The sequence below is a fragment of the Panulirus ornatus genome, chromosome 18, assembly GCF_036320965.1.
Source record: "Panulirus ornatus isolate Po-2019 chromosome 18, ASM3632096v1, whole genome shotgun sequence".
Lineage (NCBI taxonomy): Eukaryota > Metazoa > Arthropoda > Malacostraca > Decapoda > Palinuridae > Panulirus > Panulirus ornatus.
The window spans coordinates 24,447,255-24,470,308 of NC_092241.1; the positions used below are offsets into that span (position 1 = coordinate 24,447,255).

The 23,054-nt window shown below is 41.3% G+C and overlaps 1 protein-coding gene across 1 annotated transcript in view; it reads right to left on the minus strand.

Annotated features, from left to right (window-relative positions):
• LOC139754932 (nucleoporin SEH1-like) overlaps positions 1-22,591 on the minus strand; it is a 72,460-nt gene extending 49,869 nt beyond the window's left edge. The window contains exons 1-3 of the mRNA XM_071672751.1: positions 22,444-22,591; positions 17,154-17,163; positions 15,946-16,179 (exon numbers count right to left, since the gene is read on the minus strand). Coding sequence (XP_071528852.1) covers positions 15,946-16,179; positions 17,154-17,163; positions 22,444-22,591 — 392 coding nt within the window. The remainder of the gene's footprint in view (positions 1-15,945; positions 16,180-17,153; positions 17,164-22,443) is intronic.
• Positions 22,592-23,054: the final 463 nt, after the last annotated feature.

Genomic DNA, 23,054 nt, shown 5'->3' on the forward strand with positions numbered 1-23,054 from the left:
CAAACCACAAATTCTTGTGCTCCCCTTTTTGACACTGAGCTGCCAAGATCCCACTGCTCAGTTGTCACACGTTCACAAAAGGTGTCAGGAGGTGACCTAACCCTTAAAGTATGATGTTCCACAAGTACTTACAGGGAGACTTGTTTTATCAATCATGCTTTCTATTAAATGTCATTTTAAAAAAATAATGTTCTGGGTTAAATTTCAATAAAATACCATGATATAAAGGGGGTACACAATGTCCAACTATGATAGCTGGCTGGGATCATCAGCTAAACCCCAAAATATCTTATCTACTTACACTATGTCGCAGGAGAAATGTCCAGGTGGAAACGCATACTACATCTTCCAACTTTAATGATCTCTAGGTACCTGAGATCATTGCAGTCTAATTACAGTTGCAGATGAAATACAGCACTTATACAAGCTCCTTGGGATTGAGAGAATAATTTTCCTCAAATGTGGTCAGAAAAATTAAGACTGTATAGCAAGCATAGTTTGCCCAGGGTGAATGTCCATACAGCATACGTACTTAAACTTAACTGGATAACTAGCAAATTCATGCCCTTATCTACTCACTCCTGTAAGGGACTGAAGGGCTTCTGACCAACAGGCCACAGACCTTTAGACTCATAATAAGCAGAAGTTTCTACAACTACAAATACAGAGAATGGCAGAATGCCACTGTTCACTGATATAATCACTCACCACCATTATCCCTTTTCATAACTTCTATATTACTGGCATAACCTTCCCCACAACAATAACATATTTCCTGGAAACATATCACTCTGGCAGCCAGCATTTTCTACCCTGTCAATGAAATAGAGGAATTACTGACAAGGGTGTGTGGGGGGGTAGTCACTGTGCATCTGGAAAATACCTTGGTGTATCTACTGATGGGAGCCAGAGAAGACTAGCTTTTTATAGTATACAAGTATCAATAATATAGAATATTTCTCCAAAAATAACTAATGCAGGCAATAATTTATCAGTGAATTTTCACCTAAATATTCTGCTCTGAGTGAAGATGATGGATGCGAGGGGGTTGTTGCTGCTGTTGTATGTTTACCTCTTACTAACAAGTTGTACATTTGTAGTGGCCTTAGCAAACAAATTTTTTGTTAATCAAGAAATACTAAACAGTGTGCTTAATGACAGCCTGCATCACTGCCCAGCAATTGGGTTGAATTTCTACAAATGCAACATATGTCATCAACCAGCGAATGAGTGAGATTTAATGCAAAAGGGTTAATAATGAAACCTCAAAAAATAAGATTCATGATTTTACATAAACCAAAAAATAAGATTCGTGATTTTACATAAAGTTGTAACTAAAGCACAAAGTAAAATGTAAACCACTCTGTAAACAGTTTAGCTAAAACTCAAAGTATTTTGTTAGCTTCCCAATAAACTGGCAAGAAAAGATAATGTTTACCTTTCAAGGAACAGGGGTTTTCATCACAAGAAACAAACAATAAGTGAAACACAAAATCTCCCAATCCACTGATCAAGGAAGGAGTTTTAAGCAACATGACAGAGAAAGATCCAAACATGAACAGGATCCTAACATGAAGTTGGCCTTTGGCAACTGTAAACCTGAATGTTGAATGCTCCTGCTGGCTGATGTAGATTCTGGATACCAATGGTTTTCAGAATAACCCAGTTTCATAAGCATTAAGCACTTCTGGTTTTCAATCATTGTCCTCAATAATTTTTCCAAGCTCAACAAGAAAGAGATCTGCTGCTTTGTGGTCATCTGATGCAGAATTCACTGTAAACTTTATATGAAGGTCAAAGTACTTTCTAAAATCAAACCAGTCACTACAAAATAAAATTACTTTGGATGGTTCTCCTTTCTTGTCACACATGGCTGTCTCCAATTTTTGTGACCTTTCACAAATAACTGGGCTAATGAGTGGTGCCCCTTTCTGACTCTGACCTTTGATACATGTGTTCAACAGAGTTTGTTTTATTTACCTAAACATCCTGCACTGACACCCTTTTGGTGGTAAGGCTAGCACTAACCACAGTAGTAACACGTGCCCTGATGCTATCTTTGTTTTCCTGATGACAAAAAATAAATTCAATTACACTGTATTTCCAACCAAATATGTTCATGTGAGCACCACCATAGATGTGGTTCAGTATCTCAATTTTCTTAGTTAAAGTCATAGTTTCACATTTCTTCTCAATTCTTTTTCTCTTCTTAGCACTTCCATCAGGACTACTAATGTGGTTGTGGTACAGCTTCCAAAAACTTATCATGGCAGGTATAAGAACAACAAGCTGCAGCACAAATACAGCTACGCTGTGTCTAGTTTCCATGTAATTATCAATTCATAATTATCTATTTTTACTGTATGAGGAAGAAGTTATAAGCTCATGATGCCCCATCTCTTAAACATTCTCTAATATCAAACACCTTAATTTTACATATTTTGTCTACATTAGCTATATCCTTAGTCATTCTATTCCATTCATCCACTACTCTCATACTATAAAAGTATGTCTAAATCTTTTTAACACTTTTCTTGCTTAATTTTATGTTATGACCTCTAGGTGCTCTATTCTAAAATCTCTTGAAGAATTCTTCATTGTCCACATCATTGCTCTCTTTCAAAACATACCTCACTCTTCTCCCATCAAAGGTGTACAAATTAAAAACCTATAACCTTTCCCTAATATTCAACTCTCTTAATTCTGGTATCATCTTTGCTGACCCACTCTGAAAATTTTCTCTAAGCTCTTTGTGCTTCTTTTGGTGCAGTAACAAAACTTGAGTACCACATTCATGTTTTGGACTTATTTAGGATATGAACACCTTCATAAACATTTCTTTATCCACATACTCTAAAGCTATTTCAATATTTGCCAGCAGACAGTTTGTCTCTCTAATCATTCTTCTAACATAGGACTCTGGTGACAGTTTAGGGATGATGTCATCTCCTAAGTCCTTCACACAAAGAATCCTGAAGCTAATTTCTTGTTAGATAATAATGATGTTGAGGGCTTTCACTGTATCCTATCTTCATCACTTCACATTTGCTCAGATTCATTATCATCAATCAAGTACAGTCACTTAACTAAAGACATGAAGGTTCACAGGTAAACTCATGGCTCTCATAATCTAATCATGATTATATCAGAACTGCTCTGAATCGTGAGCAAAACTAAGTGCCTTGCTCTGGTAACAGAGCTGAGCTGGTGATGGTGAGGAGGTGAATGCTACAGACTTACCAGTGCTACCTCATGCAACGCAGCTGCATCCCATGTGCTGTGGAGCTCCAGTGCAAGATATGCCCCTGACTGACTTCAGTGTTAGGTAAGTGGGTCAATCTTTCGTTAACAGGACTCTGTTGTACATATGCCATCAGGACCTGGTGGGTTCATCATACATGAACATTCCTGTGTCCTAGAGATTGTTTCAGTCCTCTTTCAATGATTTACTGCAATATTTCACCAACTCCAACCTGGTTTTAATGCATCCCAGGTAGGTTAAGTTAGGTGTGTTTGGTTAGGTCACTTTATATATTTGATTCACTTAAACCATGCACATATGTTGCACCTATCCCGAGTATATCACTTCCACATGCTACAGTTCACAGCACAGCAGATTATGTATTAATTGATAGGTGCGTAAAAGAGAGACTTTTGGATGTAAATGTAATGAGGGGCAGTTGGTGGAATGTCTGATCACCATCTTATGGAGGCGAGGGTGAAGATTTGTAGGGGTTTTTGAAAAAGAGAAGAGAGTGGTGAAAGTAAGCAAGCATGGAATGGAGACTTGCACAAAGAAATACCAGGTGAGATTGGGTGTGGAATGGCAGAAGGCGAGAGCAAATGAATTGAGGGGGAGTGGGTGAGGAATGGGAAGTATTTAGGGATGCAGTGATGAAATGTGCAAGAGATGCAAGTGGCATGCATAAGGCGTGAGATGGGCAGATCAAAAAGGGTAGAGAGAGGTAAGATGAAGAAGTAAAGTTGCTAGTGAAAGAGAAAAGAATGACATTTGGTTGGTACCTACAAGAAAGGAGTGCAATTGATTGGGAGATATATAAGAGAAAATGGCAGGAGGTTAAGAAGAGGGTGCAGGGGTAGAGAAAGAGGGCAAATGAGAGCTGGGGTGAGAGTAGCATTAAACTTTTTGTAGAATAAAAAGATGCTTTGGAAGCAGGTAAACAATGTGCAAAACAAAAGAGAACAAATGGGAATATCAATGAAAGGGGCAAAAGGGGAAATGGTAATGAGTAGTGATGGAGTGAAGAGGAGATGGAGTGAGAATTTTGAAGGATTACTAATGTGTTTGATGACAGAGTGGCAGATGTAAGGTGTTTTGGTCAAGGTGGTATGCAAAGTGAGAGTCACAGAGAGTGGTATGGCGAATAGAGAAGAGGTGGTGAAAGCCTTGCAGAAGATGAAATCCAGCAATGCAACGAGAATAGGTGGTATTGCAGTTGAATATATTGAGAAAGGGAGTGACTGTGTTGTTGACTGGTTGGTAAGAATATTCATGGTACATATGGATCACTGTATAAAGGCAAAGGGTAAAAACGTAAGTGTTCAAACTAGAGAGGGATGTTTGTCGAGTATACCTGGATAATGGCATGGGAGGGTACAGATTGAGAGGGTGAAAGTATGTACTGAGTATCAGAGTGGAGAGTAGCAGTATGGTTTCTGAAGTAGTAGAGGTTGTGTGGATCAGGTCTTTGCTTTGAAGAATGTGTGTGAGAAACACTTAGAAAAAGAGATGGATTTGTATTCGACATTTATGGATCTGGAAAAGGCATATGATAGGGTTGATAGAGATGCTTTGTGGAAGGTTTTAAGAGTATATGGTGTGGAATGTAAGCTGCTAGAAGCAGAGAAGTTTTTATCAAAAGAGCAACAATTGTGTACAAGTAGGAAGAGAGGAGAGTCATTGGTTCCCCGTGAAGGTTGGTCTAAGGCAGGGGTGTGTGATGTACCCATGGTTGTTTAATTTGTTTATGGATGGGGTGGTTAGGGAGGTAAATGCAAGATTTTTGGAGAGAGGGGCAAGTATGCAGTGCAGTATGACATTTATGGATCTGGAAAAGGCATATGATAGGGTTGATAGAAATGCTTTGTGGAAGGTTTTAAGAGTATATGGTGTGGAATGTAAGCTGCTAGAAGTAGAGAAGTTTTTATCAAAGGAGCAATGCATGTGTACAGGTAGGAAGAGAGGAGAGTAATTGGTTCCCCGTGAGGGTTGGTCTAAAGCAGGGGTGTGTGATGTACACATGGTTGTTTAATTTGTTTATGGATGGGGTGGTTAGGGAGGTAAATGCAAGATTTTTGGAGAGAGGAGCAAGTATGCAGTCTTGGTGATGAGAGGGCCTGGGAAGTGAGTTAGTTGTTGTTCACTGATGATGCAGCACTGGTGGCTGATTCGAGTGAGAAATGGCAAAAGTTGGTGACCGGGTTTGGAAAAGAGCGAGAAAGGAGAAAGTTGAGAGTAAATGTGAATAAGAACAAGGTTATTAGGTTCAGCAGGGTTGAGGGACAAGTTAACTGGGATGTAAGTTTGAGCGGAGAAAAACTGGAGGAAGTGAAGTGTTTTAGACATCTGGGAGTAACCTTTCCAATGAAATGGAACCATGGAAGCGGAAGTGAGTCATAGGGCGGGGGAGGGGTCAAAGGTTCTGGGAGCGATGATGAATGTGTGGAAGGAAAGAGCATTATCTTGGAGAGCAAAAATGGGTATGTTTGAAGGAAAAGTAGTTCCAACAATATCATATGGTTGTAAGGAGGAGGGTGGACGTATTGGAAATAATATATTTGAGGACAATATGTGGTGTGAAGTGGGTTGATTCAGTAAGTAATGAAAGGGTAAGAGAGATGTGTGAATACAAAAAGAGTGTGATTGAGAGAGCAGAAGAGGGTGTGTTGAGATGGTTTGGACATATGGAGGGAATTTGTCTCCATTCAAACTTACATCCCAATTAACTTGTCCCTCAACCCTACTGAACCTAATAACCTTCCTCTTGTTCACATTTACTCTCAAGTTTCTCCTTTCACATACTTTTCCAAACTCGGTCACCAACTTCTGCAGTTTCTCACTCGAATCAGCCACCAGACCTGTATCATCGGTGAACAACAAATGACTCACTTCCCAGGTCATCTCATCCTCAACAGACTGCATACTTGCCCCTCTCTCCAAAACTCTTGCATTCACCTCCCTAACAACCCTATCCATAAACAAAGTAAACAACCAAGGGGACATCACACACCCTGGCCGCAGAATGACATTCAGTGGGAACCAATCATTCTCCTCTCTCCCTACTTGTGCATATGCCTTACATCCTTGATAACAACTTTTCACTGCTTCTAGTAACTTACTACCACTCTATATGCTCTTAAAACCTTCCACAAAGCATCTCTATCAAACCTATCATATGTCTTCTTCAGATCCATAAATGCTACATACAAATCCATTTGTTTTTCTAAGTATTTCTCACATACATTCTTCAAAGCAAACACCTGATCCACACATCCTCTACCACTTCTGAAACCACACTGCTCTTCCCCAATCTGATGATCTGTACATGCCTTTACCCTCTGGATCAATACCCCCCCATATAATTTCCCAGGAATACTCAACAAACTTAAGTATGCATTCCACCGATCCTTAGGCACTTCACCATGATCCATACATACACTGAATATTCTTATCAAACAATCAACAACACAGTCACCCCTTTATCAATAAATTCCACTGCAATGCCATCCAAACCTGCCACCTGCCAGATTTCATCTTCCACAAAGCTTTCACTACCTTGTCTCTTTTACCAAACCATTCTCTATGACCTTCTCGCTTTGCACACCACCCCGGCCAAAACACCCTACATCTGCCACTCTATCATCAAACACATTCAACAAACCTTCAAAATACCCACTCCATCTCCTTCTCACTTCATCACTACTTGTTATTACCAATCCACTTGCCCCTTCAATGATGTTTTATTACCTCTCCATTTGCCCCCTTCACCAATGTTCCCATCTGTTCTCTTGTTTTATGCAGGTTATTTACCTCCTTCCAAAGCATCTTTTTATCCTCCCTATATTTTTATGATACTCTCTCACCCCTAATTCTCATTTGCCCCCTTTTTCACCTCACTGCATCTTTCTCTTGACCTCCTGCTGCTTTCTTTTATACATTTCCCAGTCATTTGCACTACTTCCCTACAAGTATTATCTAAATGCTTCTCTCTTCTCTTTCACTAACAACCTTACTTCTTCATCCCACCACTCACTACCCTTTCAATCTGCCAACCTCCCAATCTTCTCATGCCATATGCATCTTTTGCACAAGCCATCAATACTTCCCTAAATACATCCCATTCCTCCTCCACTCCCCTCACCTCATTTGCTCTCACCTTTTACCATACTGCACTCAATCTCTCCTGGTACTTCCTCACACAAGGCTCCTTTCCAAGCTCACTTACTCTCACCACTCTCTTCTCCCTAACATTCTCTCTTCTTTTCTGGAAACCTCTACAAATCTTCACCTTTGCCTCCACAAGATAGTGATCAGAAATACCTCCAGCTGCCCCTCTCAGCAAATTAAAATCCAAAAGTACCTCTCTTTTACACGCCTATCAATTAACATGTAATCTAATAACTCCCTTTGACCATCTCTCCTACTCACATATATATATAGCTATGTATATCTCTTTTTAAACCAGGTATTCCCAACCACCAGTCCTTTTTCAGCATACAAATCCACAAGCTCTTCACCATTTCCATTTACAACATTGAATACCCCATGTACACCAATTATACACTCGACTCCCACAGCACTCATCTTCACATTTAAATCACCCATCACTATAACCCGGTCTCGTGCATCAAAGCTGCTAACACACTCTCTCAGCTACTCCAAAAAACACTTACCTCTCATGATTTTTCTTCTCATGACCAGGTGCATAGGCACCAATATTTACCCATCTCTCTCCATCCACTTTCAGTTTTACTCACATCAATCTGGAATTTACTTTCTTACACTCTATCACATACTTCCACAACTCCTGCTTCAGGAGTAGCGCTACTCCTTCCTTTGCTCTTGTCCTCTCACCAATCCCTGACTTTACTCCCAAGATATTCCCAAACCACTCCTCCCCTTTACCATTGAACTTTGCTTCACTGACAGCCCAAACATCCAGGTTTCCTTCCTCAAACACAGTACCGATCTCTCCTTTCTTATCATCTTGGTTACATCCACATACATTCAGACACCCCAATCCGAGCCTTCAAGGAGGATGAGCGCTCCTGGCTTCACTCCTTCTTCTCTTTCCCTTTTTAGAAATTTAGACACAAGGAGGGGGGTTTCCAGCCCATCATACCCATCCCCTTTAGTCACTTTCTAAAACGTGGGGAAAACGCAAACATCCTTAAATAATATTAATACAGTAAAATCAATCTAAAAATGAAACTTTAAATTACATGCCATTATATTTTTTCATTATTATACCTAGGCACTGTCTCCTGCATTAGTGAGGTACTGCAAGGAAACCCACCCACATACACATTTTTTTTTTTTTTTTTTTTATACTTTGTCGCTGTCTCCCGCGTTTGCGAGGTAGCGCAAGGAAACAGACGAAAGAAATGGCCCAACCCCCCCCCATACACATGTATATACATACGTCCACACACGCAAATATACATACCTACACAGCTTTCTATGGCTTACCCCAGACGCTTCACATGCCTTGATTCAATCCACTGACAGCACGTCAACCCCGGTATACCACCTCGCTCCAATTCACTCTATTCCTTGCCCTCCTTTCACCCTCCTGCATGTTCAGGCCCCGATCACACAAAATCTTTTTCACTCCATCTTTCCACCTCCAATTTGGTCTCCCTCCTCTCCTTGTTCCCTCCACCTCCGACATATATATCCTCTTGGTCAATCTTTCCTCACTCATCCTCTCCATGTGCCCAAACCACTTCAAAACACCCTCTTCTGCTCTCTCAACCACGCTCTTTTTATTTCCACACATCTCTCTCACCCTTACGTTACTCACTCGATCAAACCACCTCACACCACACATTGTCCTCAAACATCTCATTTCCAGCACATCCATCCTCCTGCGCACAACTCTATCCACAGCCCACGCCTCGCAACCATACAACATGTATAGACATAAATACCCACACATACCTACACACTTCACATGGCCTGGTTCAATCCAATGACAGCATGTGGACCCTGGTATACCACATTGTTCCAATTCACTCTATTCCTTGCACACCTTTCAACCTCCTCTATGTTCAGGCCCCATTCACCATAATCTTTTTCACTCTATCCCACTTCTCATTCCCTCCACCTCTGACACATATATCCTCTTTGTCAATCTTTCCTCACTCATTCTCTCCATGCAATCAAACCATTTTAATACACCCTCTTATGCTCTCTCAACCACACTCTTTTTATTGCCATACATCTCTCTAACCCTTTCATTACTTACTCAATCAAACCACTTCTGAAACCACACTGCTCTTCCCCAATCTGATGCTCTGTGCATGCCTTCACCCTCTCAATCAATACCCTCCCATATAATTTCAAAGGAATAATCAACACACTTATACCTCTGTAATTTAAGCACTCATCTTTATCCCCTTTGCCTTTGTACCATGGCACTATGCAAGCATTCTGCCAATCCTCAGGCACCTCACCATGAGTCATACATACATTAAATAACCTTACCAACCAGTCAACAACACAGTCACCCCTTTTTAATATATTCCACTGCGATACCATCCAAACCCGCTGCCTTGCTGGCTTTCATCTTCCACAAAGCTTTTACTACTTCTCTGTTTACCAAATCATTCTTCCTAACCTTCTCACTATGCACATCACCTAGACCAAAGCACCCTATATCTGCCACTCTATCATCAAACACCTTCAACAAACCTTCAAAATACTCACTCCATCTCCTTCTCGCATCACAACTACTTGTTATCACCTTCCCATTAGCCCACTTCACTGATGTTCCCATTTGTTCTCTTGTCTTACGCACTTTATTTACCTACTTTATGAAACATCTTTATATTCCCCCTAAAATCTAATGCTACTCTCTCACCCCAACTCTCAATTGCCCTCTTTTTCACCTCTTGCACCTTTCTCTTGACCTCTTGCCTCTTTCTTTTATACATCTCCCACTCATTTGCATTATTTCCCTGCAAATATCATCCAAATGCCTCTCTCTCTTCTCTTTCATTAATAATCTTACTTCTTCATCCCACCACTCACTACCCTTTCTAATCTGCCCACCTCCCACGCTTCTCATGCCACAAGCATCTTTTACGCAGTCCGTCACTACTTCCCTAAATACATGCCATTCCTCCCCCACTCCCCTTACATCCTTTGTTCTCACCCTGTTCCATTCTGTAATCAGTCTCTCCTGGTACTTCCTCACACAAGTCTCCTTCCCAAGCTCACTTACTCTCACCACTCTCTTCACCCCAACATTCTATCTTCTTTTCTGAATACCTCAACAAATCTTCACCTTCGCATCCACAAGATAATGATCAGACATCCCTTAAGTTGCACCTCTGAACATATTAACATCCAAAAATCTCTCTTTCACGTGCCTATCAATTAACACATAATCCAATAACGCTTTCTGGCCATCTCTCCTACTTACATATGTATACTTATGTATATCTCTCTTTTTAAACCAGGTATTCCCAATCACCATTCCTTTTTCAGCGCACAAATCTACAAGCTCTTCACCATTTCCATTTACAACACTGAACACCCCATGTAAACTAATTATTCCCTCAACTGCCACATTACTCACCTTTGCATTCAAATCACCCATCACTATAACCCGATCTCGAGCATCAAAACTACTAACACACTCATTCAGCTGCTCCCAAAACACTTGCCTCTCATGATCTTTCTTCTCATGCCCAGGTGCATATGCACCAATAATCACCCATCTCTCTCCATCAACTTTCAGTTTTACCCATATCAATCTAGAATTTACTTTCTTACACTCTATCACATACTCCCACAACTCCTGATTCAGGAGTAGTGCTACTCCTTCCCTTGCACTTGTCCTCTCACTGACCCATGACTTTACTCCCAAGACATTCCCAAACCACTCTTCCCCTTTTCCCTTGAGCTTCAATTCACTCAGAGCCAAAACATCCAGGTTCCTTTCCTCAAAAATACTACCTATCTCTCCTTTTTTCTCATCTTGGTTACATCCACACACATTTAGACACCCCAATCTGAGCCTTCGAGGAGGAGGAGCACTCCCTGCATGACTCATTCTTCTGTTTCCCCTTTTAGAAAGTTAAAATACAAGGAGGGGAGGGTTTCTGGCCCCCCGCTCCCATCCCCTTTAGTTGCCTTCTATGACACGTGAGGAATGAGTGGGAAGTATTCTTTCTCCCCTATCCCCCGGGATAGGGCAAATGAGAGTTGGGGTGAGAGAGTATCATTAAATTTCAAGGAGAATAAAAAGATGTTTTGGAAGGAGGTAAATAAAGTGTGCAAGACTAGGGAGCAAATGGGAACTTCAGTGAAGAGGGCTAATGGGGAGGTGATAACAAGTAGTGGTGATGTGAGATAGAGTGAGTATTTTGAAGGTTTGTTGAATGTGTTTGATGATAGAGTGGCAGATATAGGGTGTTTTGGTCAGGGTGGTGTGCAAAGTGAGAGGGTTAGGGAAAATGATTTGGTAAACAAAGAAGTGGAGGTAAAAGCTTTGCGGATGATGAAAGCCAGCAAGGCAGCAGGTTTGAATGGTATTGCAGTGGAATTTATTAAAAAAGGTGGTGACTGTATTGTTGACTGGTTGATAAGGTTATTTAATGTATGTATGATTCATGGTGAGGTGCCTGAGGATTGGCGGAATGCTTGCATAGTGCCATTGTACAAAGGCAAAGGGGATAAGAGTGAGTGCTCAAATTACAGAGGTATAAGTTTGCTGAGTATTCCTGGTAAATTATATGGGAGGGTATTGATTGATAGGGTGAACGCATGTACAGAGCATGAGATTGGGGAAGAGCAGTGTGGTTTCAGAAGTGGTAGAGGATGTGTGGATCAGGGGTTTGCTTTGAAGAATGTATGTGAGAAATACTTAGAGAAGCAAATGGATTTGTATGTAGCATTTATGGATCTGGAAAAGGCATATGATAGAGTTGATAGAGATGCTCTGTGGAAGGTTTTAAGAATATATGGTGTGGGAGGTAAGTTGTTAGAAGCAGGGAAAAGTTTTTATCGAGGATGTAAGGCATGTGCACGTGTAGGAAGAGAGGAAAGTGATTGATTCTCAGTGAATGTAGGTTTGCAGCAGGGGTGTGTGATGTCTCCATGGTTGTTTAATTTGTTTATGGATGGGGTTGTTAGGGAGTTGAATGCAAGAGTTTTGGAAAGAGGGGCAAGTATGCAGTATGTTGGAGATGAGAGAGCTTGGGAAGTGAGTCAGTTGTTGTTCGCTGATGATACAGCGCTGGTGGCTGATTCATGTGAGAAACTGCAGAAGCTGGTGACTGAGTTTGGTAAAGTGTGTGAAATAAGAAAGTTGAGAGTAAATGTGAATAAGAGTAAGGTTATTAGGTACAGTAGGGTTGAGGGTCAAGTCAACTGGGAGGTAAGTTTCAATAGAGAAAAACTGGAGGAAGTGAAGTGTTTTAGATATCTGGGAGTGGATTTGGCAGCGGATGGAACCATGGAAGCAAAAGTGAATCATAGGGTGGGGGAGGGGGCGAAAATTCTGGGAGCCTTGAAGAATGTGTGGAAGTCGAGAACATTATCTCCGAAAGCAAAAATGAGTATGTTTGAAGGAATAGTGGTTCCAACAATGTTGTATGGTTGCGAGGTGTGGGCTATGGATAGAGGTGTGCACAGGAGGGCGGATGTGCTGGAAATGAGATGTTTGAGGACAACATGTAGTGTGAGGTGGTTTGATCGAGTAAGTAAGAATAGGGTAAGAGAGATATGTGGTAATAAAAAGAGTGTGGTTGAGAGAGCAGAAGATGGTGTTTTCAAATGGTTTGGTCACATGTAGAGAATAAGTGAGGAAAGATTGACCAAGGGGATGTATGTAGTAGGGTTGAGGGTCAAGTCAATTGGGAGGTAAGTTTGAATGGAGAAAAACTAGAGGAAGTAAAGTGTTTTAGATATCTGGGAGTGGATCTGGCAGCAGATGGAACCATGGAAGCGGAAGTGAATCATAGGGTGGGGGAGGGGGCGAAAATCCTGGGAGCCTTGAAGAATGTGTGGAAGTCGAGAACATTATCTCGGAAAGCAAAAATGGGTATGTTTGAAGGAATAGTGGTTCCAACAATGTTGTATGGTTGCGAGGCATGGGCTATGGATAGAGTTGTGTGCAGGAGGGTGGATGTGCTGGAAATGAGATGTTTGAGGACAATGTGTGGTGTGAGGTGGTTTGATCGAGTAAGTAATGTAAGGGTAAGAAAGATGTGTGGAAATAAAAAGAGCGTGGTTGAGAGAGCAGAAGAGGGTGTTTTGAAATGGTTTGGGCACATGGAGAGAATGAGTGAGGAAAGACTGACCAAGAGGATATACGTGTCGGAGGTGGAGGGAACGAGGAGAAGTGGGAGACCAAATTGGAGGTGGAAAGATGGAGTGAAAAAGATTTTGAGTGATCGGGGCCTGAACATGCACGGAGGGTGAAAGGTGGGCAAGGAATAGAGTGAATTGGATCGATGTGGTATACCGGGGTTGACGTGCTGTCAGTGGATTGAATCAGGGCATGTGAAGCATCTGGGGTAAACCATGGAAAGTTGTGTGGGGCCTGGATGTGGAAAGGGAGCTGTGGTTTCGGCCATTATTGCATGATAGCTAGAGACTGAGTGTGAACGAATGTGGCCTTTGTTATCTTTTCCTAGCACTACCTCGCACACATGAGGGGGGAGGGGGATGGTATTCCATGTGTGGCGAGGTGGCGATGGGAATGAATAAAGGCAGACAGTGTGAATTGTGTGCATGGGTATATATGTATGTGTCTGTGTGTGTATATATATGTGTACACTGAGATGTGTAGGTATGTATATTTGCATGAGTGGACGTGTGTGTATATACATGTGTATGGGGATGGGTTGGGCCATTTCTTTCTTCTGTTTCCTTGCGCTACCTCTCAAATGTGGGACCCAGCGACAAAGCAAAATAAAATAAATAAAATATATATATATATATATATATATATATATATATATATATATATATATATATATATATATATATATATCAGATTGGGGAAGAGCAGTGTGGTTTCAGAAGTGGTAGAGGATGTGTGGATCAGGTGTTTGCTTTGAAGAATGTATGTGAGAAATACTTAGAAAAGCAAATGGATTTGTATGTAGCATTTATGGATCTGGAGAAGGCATATGATAGAGTTGATAGAGATGCTCTGTGGAAGGTATTAAGAATATATGGTGTGGGAGGGAAGTTGTTAGAAGCAGTGAAAAGTTTTTATCGAGGATGTAAGGCATGTGTACGTGTAGGAAGAGAGGAAAGTGATTGGTTCTCAGTGAATGTAGGTTTGCGGCAGGGGTGTGTGATGTCTCCATGGTTGTTTAATTTGTTTATGGATGGGGTTGTTAGGGAGGTAAATGCAAGGGTTTTGGAAAGAGGGGCAAGTATGAAGTCTGTTGGGGATGAGAGAGCTTGGGAAGTGAGTCAGTTGTTGTTCGCTGATGATACAGCGCTGGTGGCTGATTCATGTGAGAAACTGCAGAAGCTGGTGACTGAGTTTGGTAAAGTGTGTGGAAGAAGAAAGTTAAGAGTAAATGTGAATAAGAGCAAGGTTATTAGGTACAGTAGGGTTGAGGGTCAAGTCAATTGGGAGGTGAGTTTGAATGGAGAAAAACTGGAGGAAGTGAAGTGTTTCAGATATCTGGGAGTGGATCTGGCAGCGGATGGAACCATGGAAGCGGAAGTGGATCATAGGGTGGGGGAGGGGGCGAAAATCCTGGGGGCCTTGAAGAATGTGTGGAAGTCGAGAACATTATCTCGGAAAGCAAAAATGGGTATGTTTGAAGGAATAGTGGTTCCAACAATGTTGTATGGTTGCGAGGCGTGGGCTATGGATAGAGTTGTGCGCAGGAGGATAGATGTGCTGGAGATGAGATGTTTGAGGACAATGTGTGGTGTGAGGTGGTTTGATCGAGTGAGTAACGTAAGGGTAAGAGAGATGTGTGGAAATAAAAAGAGCGTGGTTGAGAGAGCAGAAGAGGGTGTTTTGAAGTGGTTTGGGCACATGGAGAGGATGAGTGAGGAAAGATTGACCAAGAGGATATATGTGTCGGAGGTGGAGGGAACGAGGAGAAGAGGGAGACCAAATTGGAGGTGGAAAGATGGAGTGAAAAAGATTTTGTGTGATCGGGGCCTGAACATGCAGGAGGGTGAAAGGAGGGCAAGGAATAGAGTGAATTGGAGCGATGTGGTATACCGGGGTTGACGTGCTGTCAGTGGATTGAAGCAGGGCATGTGAAGCGTCTGGGGTAAACCATGGAAAGCTGTGTAGGTATGTATATTTGCAGTGTGTGGACGTATGTATATACATGTGTATGGGGGGGGGGGGGTTGGGCCATTTCTTTCGTCTGTTTCCTTGCGCTACCTCGCAAACGCGGGAGACAGCGACAAAGTATAATAAAAATATAAAATATATATATATATATCATATGCCTATCATACATGTATATATACATATATATATATATATATATATATATATATATATATATATATATATATATATATATATATATCACGTTTATGAGATGGCAATGACAAGGGTATTCAGTTGCCTGTGCCATCTCAGGAAACCTAAAAATAAAGATCTTACATGAACAATGTAACAAGAGACAGTAAATATAAAAAATTTGCTACATGAGCCTTGTTGTTCAACCTTTTTAGCTTCTTTTAACCTGAAGAATAATACTCACTTGAGGGGTTTAAGTGCTAAAATCCTGACATCCTTTGAGGCAATACCCAAGAGATGATAAGACCGGCCAAGGTTGGGAGCAAAGGCAAGATCATGCACAGGCTCTGTCACGGTCACTGAGGTCTCCACTTTGGTCCACTTGTGAGTACCAGCAGAGAACTCATAGATGAACACCTTTCCACCAGAGGTTGGATCAGGGTCATCACTGCCTACTGCAATCATAGGTGCATAAAGCCTGAAAATGTTTAGATAATGTGATACATGTAGGGCTAATTCGCAGGTCATATTCTTGTACTATAAGGATCACAGGGAAATTGAGCTAACACATGAACTGGTTAATACTTTGTCACATGTTTGATTCTATCACTTACGACAGTGGAGAACTGCTATCTATCTATATCTCTGATGCCTGTTTCCAAATGGAACTCCCTCAAGGGGGTGGTCATGGCAGTAGTCTCCATAACTAGTGAACTCCAGTGCCAATTCTTAGCTTTTAGTGCCTCACCCATAACAGGCCACTGGCAGAGGGCAACTTTAATGCAGAGTTTACAGAGGCTCCTACATAATGTTCCTATAGACTACTACCTAATTCTACTGCCTAATGTTCCAACCAACTCCTTCTACCTAATGTTTATACCTAATGCTCCTGCCTAAATGCTTCTGCCTACCACCTCCAAATATTGCTCCTACCATTTTGCCAAAAAGGCAGGGTAAGTGCAGGTACTCACTGCAAGAAAATCTAGAGTTATGAAGAATAACTCAAATAATATATATGACAAGGACAGATTGTATGTTTATGGACAGACTGCCAGTATTCAATGTGTGGGTGAGAAAGAAAGATAAAACAGCTACCTGGGTCAGAAGAGTACAACTTAACAACCACAGAAGCACTCGCTCACCATAAAGCCATTTCTAACCCTCCTAATACCCAGGTGGGTAATATAGCTGATGTGCATCATACAAAATGGTTACAGCAAGCAAAGCTAAGCATAAGGATTAAATACAATCTTTTCCTTTTAATACATCAAGCACAATATAGGATAACATGGAGTTTCTATCCCAGAAATGACTCTATCATGAAAGTAACATCAAACCATTCAATGATAAATTGTACACATCATAAATTTATTTTTGCAAGTTTTCTATAACATTACATAGAAACAAAACATTTTTCTTTATGTAACTGTGCTGGTACACCAGGTCCCTTACACATGAGTGCCTGAATCATTTGAGAGTGTGAATTATGATCAATATATCCAATAACCAAGGCAAAAAATCCAAACAACCAGTTGCCCATCCAAATTTACTACATGAACTACTTTCAGCCGTGTGATGAGGCCTCCTAGGCAGCTAGCACCATCTATGGTGTGCCATGACTAGTTTCACTATGCTGCATGTGTTAATGCTGTCATTCTCCATTCACTTGTGATATCTGTAGGTCGTGAGTTACAAGTGTGCTGACCTTTACTGTGAACCTTAAGACTCGTTGCTGAAAAACTATTGTCATGAGTTACTGGTGACCGGCTATTTCTTTCTCGAGTACTACATCTCGCACCAAAAACAAGCACATGCCACTTAATCTAGAAGTGAAGTAATGCATAATTAAGAGACACGAACAGCAAAAGACTGACAGAAACTGGTAAGGTTCATGGACTAACCAGCTCAACTGTGAGCAGTGTTCTTATGAATGAAGAGAAAATCAAAGAACACTGAGAATGAGAACTAGAAATGTGGTGAGTGAGTGACTGATGAGCAAAAACAGTGCCTAATGTGATTGTAAAGAGAACATTAAAAAGTGACAGGCCAGCTGTCCCAACACCAGCCAGCATCTCCTAGTTTTTAATGAGTGAAGAAATGTTTCATCGTTTTGTAAGCCTGTATTTATTTATTACACTTAATTGCCGTTACCCACATCAGCAAGGTAGAGCAAAGAAACAAACGGGGAATGGCCCAACCCACCCGCATACAAATATATATATACACTTCAAAGTATACATAAATATACATACACAGACATATACATATATATACTCATGCACATATTCATACATGCTGCCTTCATCCATTCCCATCGCCACCCTGCCACACATGAAATAGCATCCCCTCCCTCCAGCGAGGTAGCACCAGGTAGAAAGGCCACATTCATTCACACTCAGCCTCTAGCTGTCATGTGTAATGCAACGAAACCACAGCTCCCTTCCCACATCCAGGCCCCACAGACCTTTCCATGGTTTACCCCAGATGCTTCAAGTGGCCTGGTTCATTCCATTGACAGCACCTCGCCCCGGTATACCACATCATTCCAATTCATTCTATTCCTTGCACGCCTTTCATCCTCCTGTATGTTCAGGCCCCAGTCTCTCAAAATCTTTTTCACTCCATCCTTCCACCTCCAATTTGGCCTCCTCCTTGTCCTTCTTCCCTCAACCTTCGACACATAAATCCTCTTTGTCAATCTTTCTACACACATTCTCTCCATGTGTCCAAACCATTTCAACACACCCTCTTATGCTCTCTTAACCACACTCTTTTTATCACCACACATCTCTCTTACCCTTTCATTACTTACTTGATCATACCACCTCACACCACATATTGTCCTCAAACATTTCATTTCCAACACATCCACCCCCCTCCACACAACCCTATCTATAGCCCATGCTTGCAACCATATAACACTGTTGGAACTACTATTCCTTCAAGCACCCATTTTTGCTCTCCGAGATAACGTTCTCCCCTTCCACACATTCTTCAATGCTGCTAGAACCTTCATCTCCTCCCCCATCCTGTGAATCAATTCCATGGTTCCATCCACTGCTAAATCCACTCCCAGATATCTAAAACACTTCACTTCCTCTAGTATTTCTCCATTCAAACTTACCTCCCAAACAACTTGCCCGTCAACCCTACTGAACCTAATAACCTTGCTGTTATTCACATATACTCTCAGCTTTCTTCTTTCAAACACTTTACCAAACTCAGTCGCCAACTTCTGCAGTTTCTCATCCATATCAGCCACCAGTGCTGTATCATCAGCAAACAACAACTGACTCACTTCCCAAGCCCTCTCACAACAGACTGCATACTTGCCCCTCTCTCCAAAAACTCTTGCTTTCACCTCCCTAACAACCCCATCCATAAACAATTTAAACAACCATGGAGACATCACGCACCCCTTCCACAAACCTACATTCACTGGGAACCAATCACTTTCCTCTCTTCCTACTCGTACACATGCCTTACATCCTTGGAAAAACTTTTCACTAATTCTACCAACTTACCTCCCACACTATATATTCTTAATACCTTCCACAAAGCATCTCTATCGACCCTATCATATGCCTTCTCCAGATCAATAAATGCTACATACAAATCCATCTGTTTTTCTAAGTATTTCTCACATACATTCGTCAAAGCAAACACCTGATCCACACATCACATCCTCTACTACTTCTGAAACCACACTGGTCTTCCCCAATCTGATGCTCTGTACATGACTTCACCCTCTCAATCAATACTCTCCCATATAATTTCCCAGAAATGCTCAACAAACTCATGCCTCTGTAATTTGAACACTCACCTTTATCCCCTTTGCCTTTGTACAATGGCATTATAAATGAATTCCACCAAGCCTCAGGCACTTCACCATGATCCATACATACAGTGAATATCCTTACCAACCATATATACATATATATTAGTATATGCTCGGAGCAGGTTTACTCTAATGAACACAGAAATGAATATGATAGCATATCTAGAGTTATCAATCCCCTTTCTTATGTTCTCTAACTTTCTCAGTTTTATTCTAACATTAGGTAGGTGCTCAAACACCAGTTGTCTGTAGTCCATCATTCAATACATTCAAACTTTCGCCTTCACAGAGGCATCATCAGGAATCTACAAATACAGAAAAATACTGCCTTACAAAATTTGGATAAAAAAAGTAAAATGCTGATAAAATATATAAACACAGAACATAATACATAAAAGTAAGGGAAACACTAAACAATCTCATGAAGGGAAGTACAATCTAAAAAGCAAATAGAAAACTTACAGTAGAGGAAAAACACAAAAGAGCAATATTACAAAAGAAAGTCCATCACTAAATATACTAAGAAGAGCCAAGCGAGACCGTTATTGTCCAGACGCAGAACTGAGGTCAGGTTGGGCTTGTCTGATTCTCTTGCACCTCGTAATGTTGGACTGTTCCTGACACCCAGCTAAGAGTAGGACTGCTTTCCTTATGCCCTATTGGTGGACCATCAGAGCTGTATGGTAGTGGTCATGTTTGGCTGTATGTTGATGACAGGTGCTTTCTCTCTAATGTGAATATCTTTTACTACCTGTAGTCTCCTTCAATCACTGCAACTGGTAATGATTTTGGTGTTATTCACTAAAATCTCCCTTATTAATCTCGTACCATGCTTTTGTTCATGATGCTGTTTGATTCCACCTTCCTGTAGGTGAAGCGAGAGGCAACAGCTCAGGGTACAGGTTGTATGCCCAATGTAGTTTATGTGGTAGGGCTGACAGTCACCAATATTGCATCAGTATTCATATACCATATCGGTACGATTCAAACTTCCAGAGCAACCTACCATATTGTTGTTCATGATGAGTGAGCATGTTTTTGGATTGTTGTAGAATATCATCAGACTGATATCCTTGTCTTCTTCAACTGCTTTGCAGTTTCTGGCCACAATATCCCTCACAACCTTCTCATCCTTTTGATATGATGTAAATGTGTTCCTGTAGTAAACATTAATGCTGTCATGGAGGTTGTCTGTTAGCTATAAGATGTTGCTCTAGCATGTCATTCACATTGATATCAAATTCAGTATTTGAATATCCATTGTTAATCAACATTTGCCGGACATGTCGAAGTTCTTGGAGTAGAAGTTGCCAGGTTGAGCACATCTTGATTGCTCTTCTCATCTATGCAAGAATGACACTCCTCTTGTAATTTTGAGTGCATTCATTTTTTCCATTCATGCATTTACCTTAGATGGTGGGCTTTCTGTAAACATCAGTGATGAAAGGTCCTGTTGTTGCACTTCCTATTACATCTAAGAAAGGAATCTTACCATTATTATTCAGCTCTGCTGTAAATTGTAAGCCTGAAGTTTCTTGGAATGGGTTATGAAAGCTTTCCAGTGAGTTTAACTTATCAATGCAGATGAAAATGTCTTCTATGTTTTTTTTTTTTTTTTTTTTTTGCCGCTGTCTCCCGCGTTTGCGAGGTAGCGCAAGGAAACAGACGAAAGAAATGGCCCAACCCACCCCCATACACATGTATATACATACGCCCACACACGCAAATATACATACCTACACAGCTTTCCATGGTTTACCCAGACGCTTCACATGCTTTGATTCAATCCACTGACAGCACGTCAACCCCGGTATACCACATCGCTCCAATTCACTCTATTCCTTGCCCTCCTTTCACCCTCCTGCATGTTCAGGCCCCGATCACACAAAATCTTTTTCACTCCATCTTTCCACCTCCAATTTGGTCTCCCTCTTCTCCTCGTTCCCTCCACCTCTGACACATATATCCTCTTGGTCAATCTTTCCTCACTCATTCTCTCCATGTGCCCAAACCATTTCAAAACACCCTCTTCTGCTCTCTCAACCACGCTCTTTTTATTTCCACACATCTCTCTTACCCTTACGTTACTTACTCGATCAAACCACCTCACACCACACATTGTCCTCAAACATCTCATTTCCAGCACATCCATCCTCCTGCGCATAACTCTATCCATAGCCCACGCCTCGCAACCATACAACATTGTTGGAACCACTATTCCTTCAAACATACCCATTTTTGCTTTCCGAGATAATGTTCTCGACTTCCACACATTCTTCAAGGCTCCCAGAATTTTCGCCCCCTCCCCCACCCTATGATCCAATTCCGCTTCCATGGTTCCATCCGCTGCCAGATCCACTCCCAGATATCTAAAACACTTCACTTCCTCCAGTTTTTTTCCATTCAAACTCACCTCCCAATTGACTTGACCCTCAACCCTACTGTACCTAATAACCTTGCTCTTATTCATATTCTATGTATCTGCAGTAAATCTAGGGTGTCATCCTCTCAATCTGCAGTTCCGCAGTTTCAACATATGACATAAATGCCTGTGCAAAGAGAACCCCCAGGGGGAACCCTATGGCAATTCCTTCCACTTGCTGATAAAGCTTGCCTTGCAGACATATGAAACGTGCTTCCATGGTGCAGGCATGTAACATTTCTCTTAATATATTTCTGGGCATCTTCAGGGAGGTAAGATATGGTGTTGGTAAGCATAATCTAGGAGTATGTCGATGGTCTTCTTCACAGGTACATTTGTGAAGAAAGACACCACATCCAGGGAAGCTGTGATGCCCTGTGGTTCTATATTCCTAAGGATGTCAATAAAATCCTCAATCGATTATAGGGAGAAAATTGTTGAGATGTTTGGTGAGATCAATTGGTTTGGCTCCTTTGGCTTACCGATGGTTGGTGAAGGGTTTTGGGAGATGATCAGCCTTAGAGGATTTCCCAACTTGTGTGTTTTGACATTTCCATAGAAATATCCTGGTTCAAAGTCGCCCTTTACAAGATCAAGTATGATGTCATCCTTCACAGCATTCGCAGCCATAATTAAAGAGTTAAGGCAATTTTTGAGTCTATCTGTGGGGTTTCTCAAAATGCTTTGAAATTTTGTTGGATCTTCAGGAATGGTCGCACATTTCTCTAATTGATCATTACGTTCAAGGATGAAGTAAGTGTTAGACTTGTCCACACCTCTGACAATGATCCTCTCATTATCATTGCTTTAGATATTCTTTATACTATTATAATTGCTGAAGGCAATGTAGTGAAAGCTTTGCGGAAGATGAAAGCCGGCAGGGCAGCAGGTTTGGATGGTATTGCAGTGGAATTTATTAAAAAAGGGGGTGACTATATTGTTGACTGGTTGGTAAGGTTATTTAATGTATGTATGACTCATGGTGAGGTGCCTGAGGATTGGCGCATAGTGCCATTGTACAAAGGCAAAGGGGATAAGAGTGAGTGCTCAAATTACAGAGGTATAAGTTTGTTGAGTATTCCTGGTAAATTAT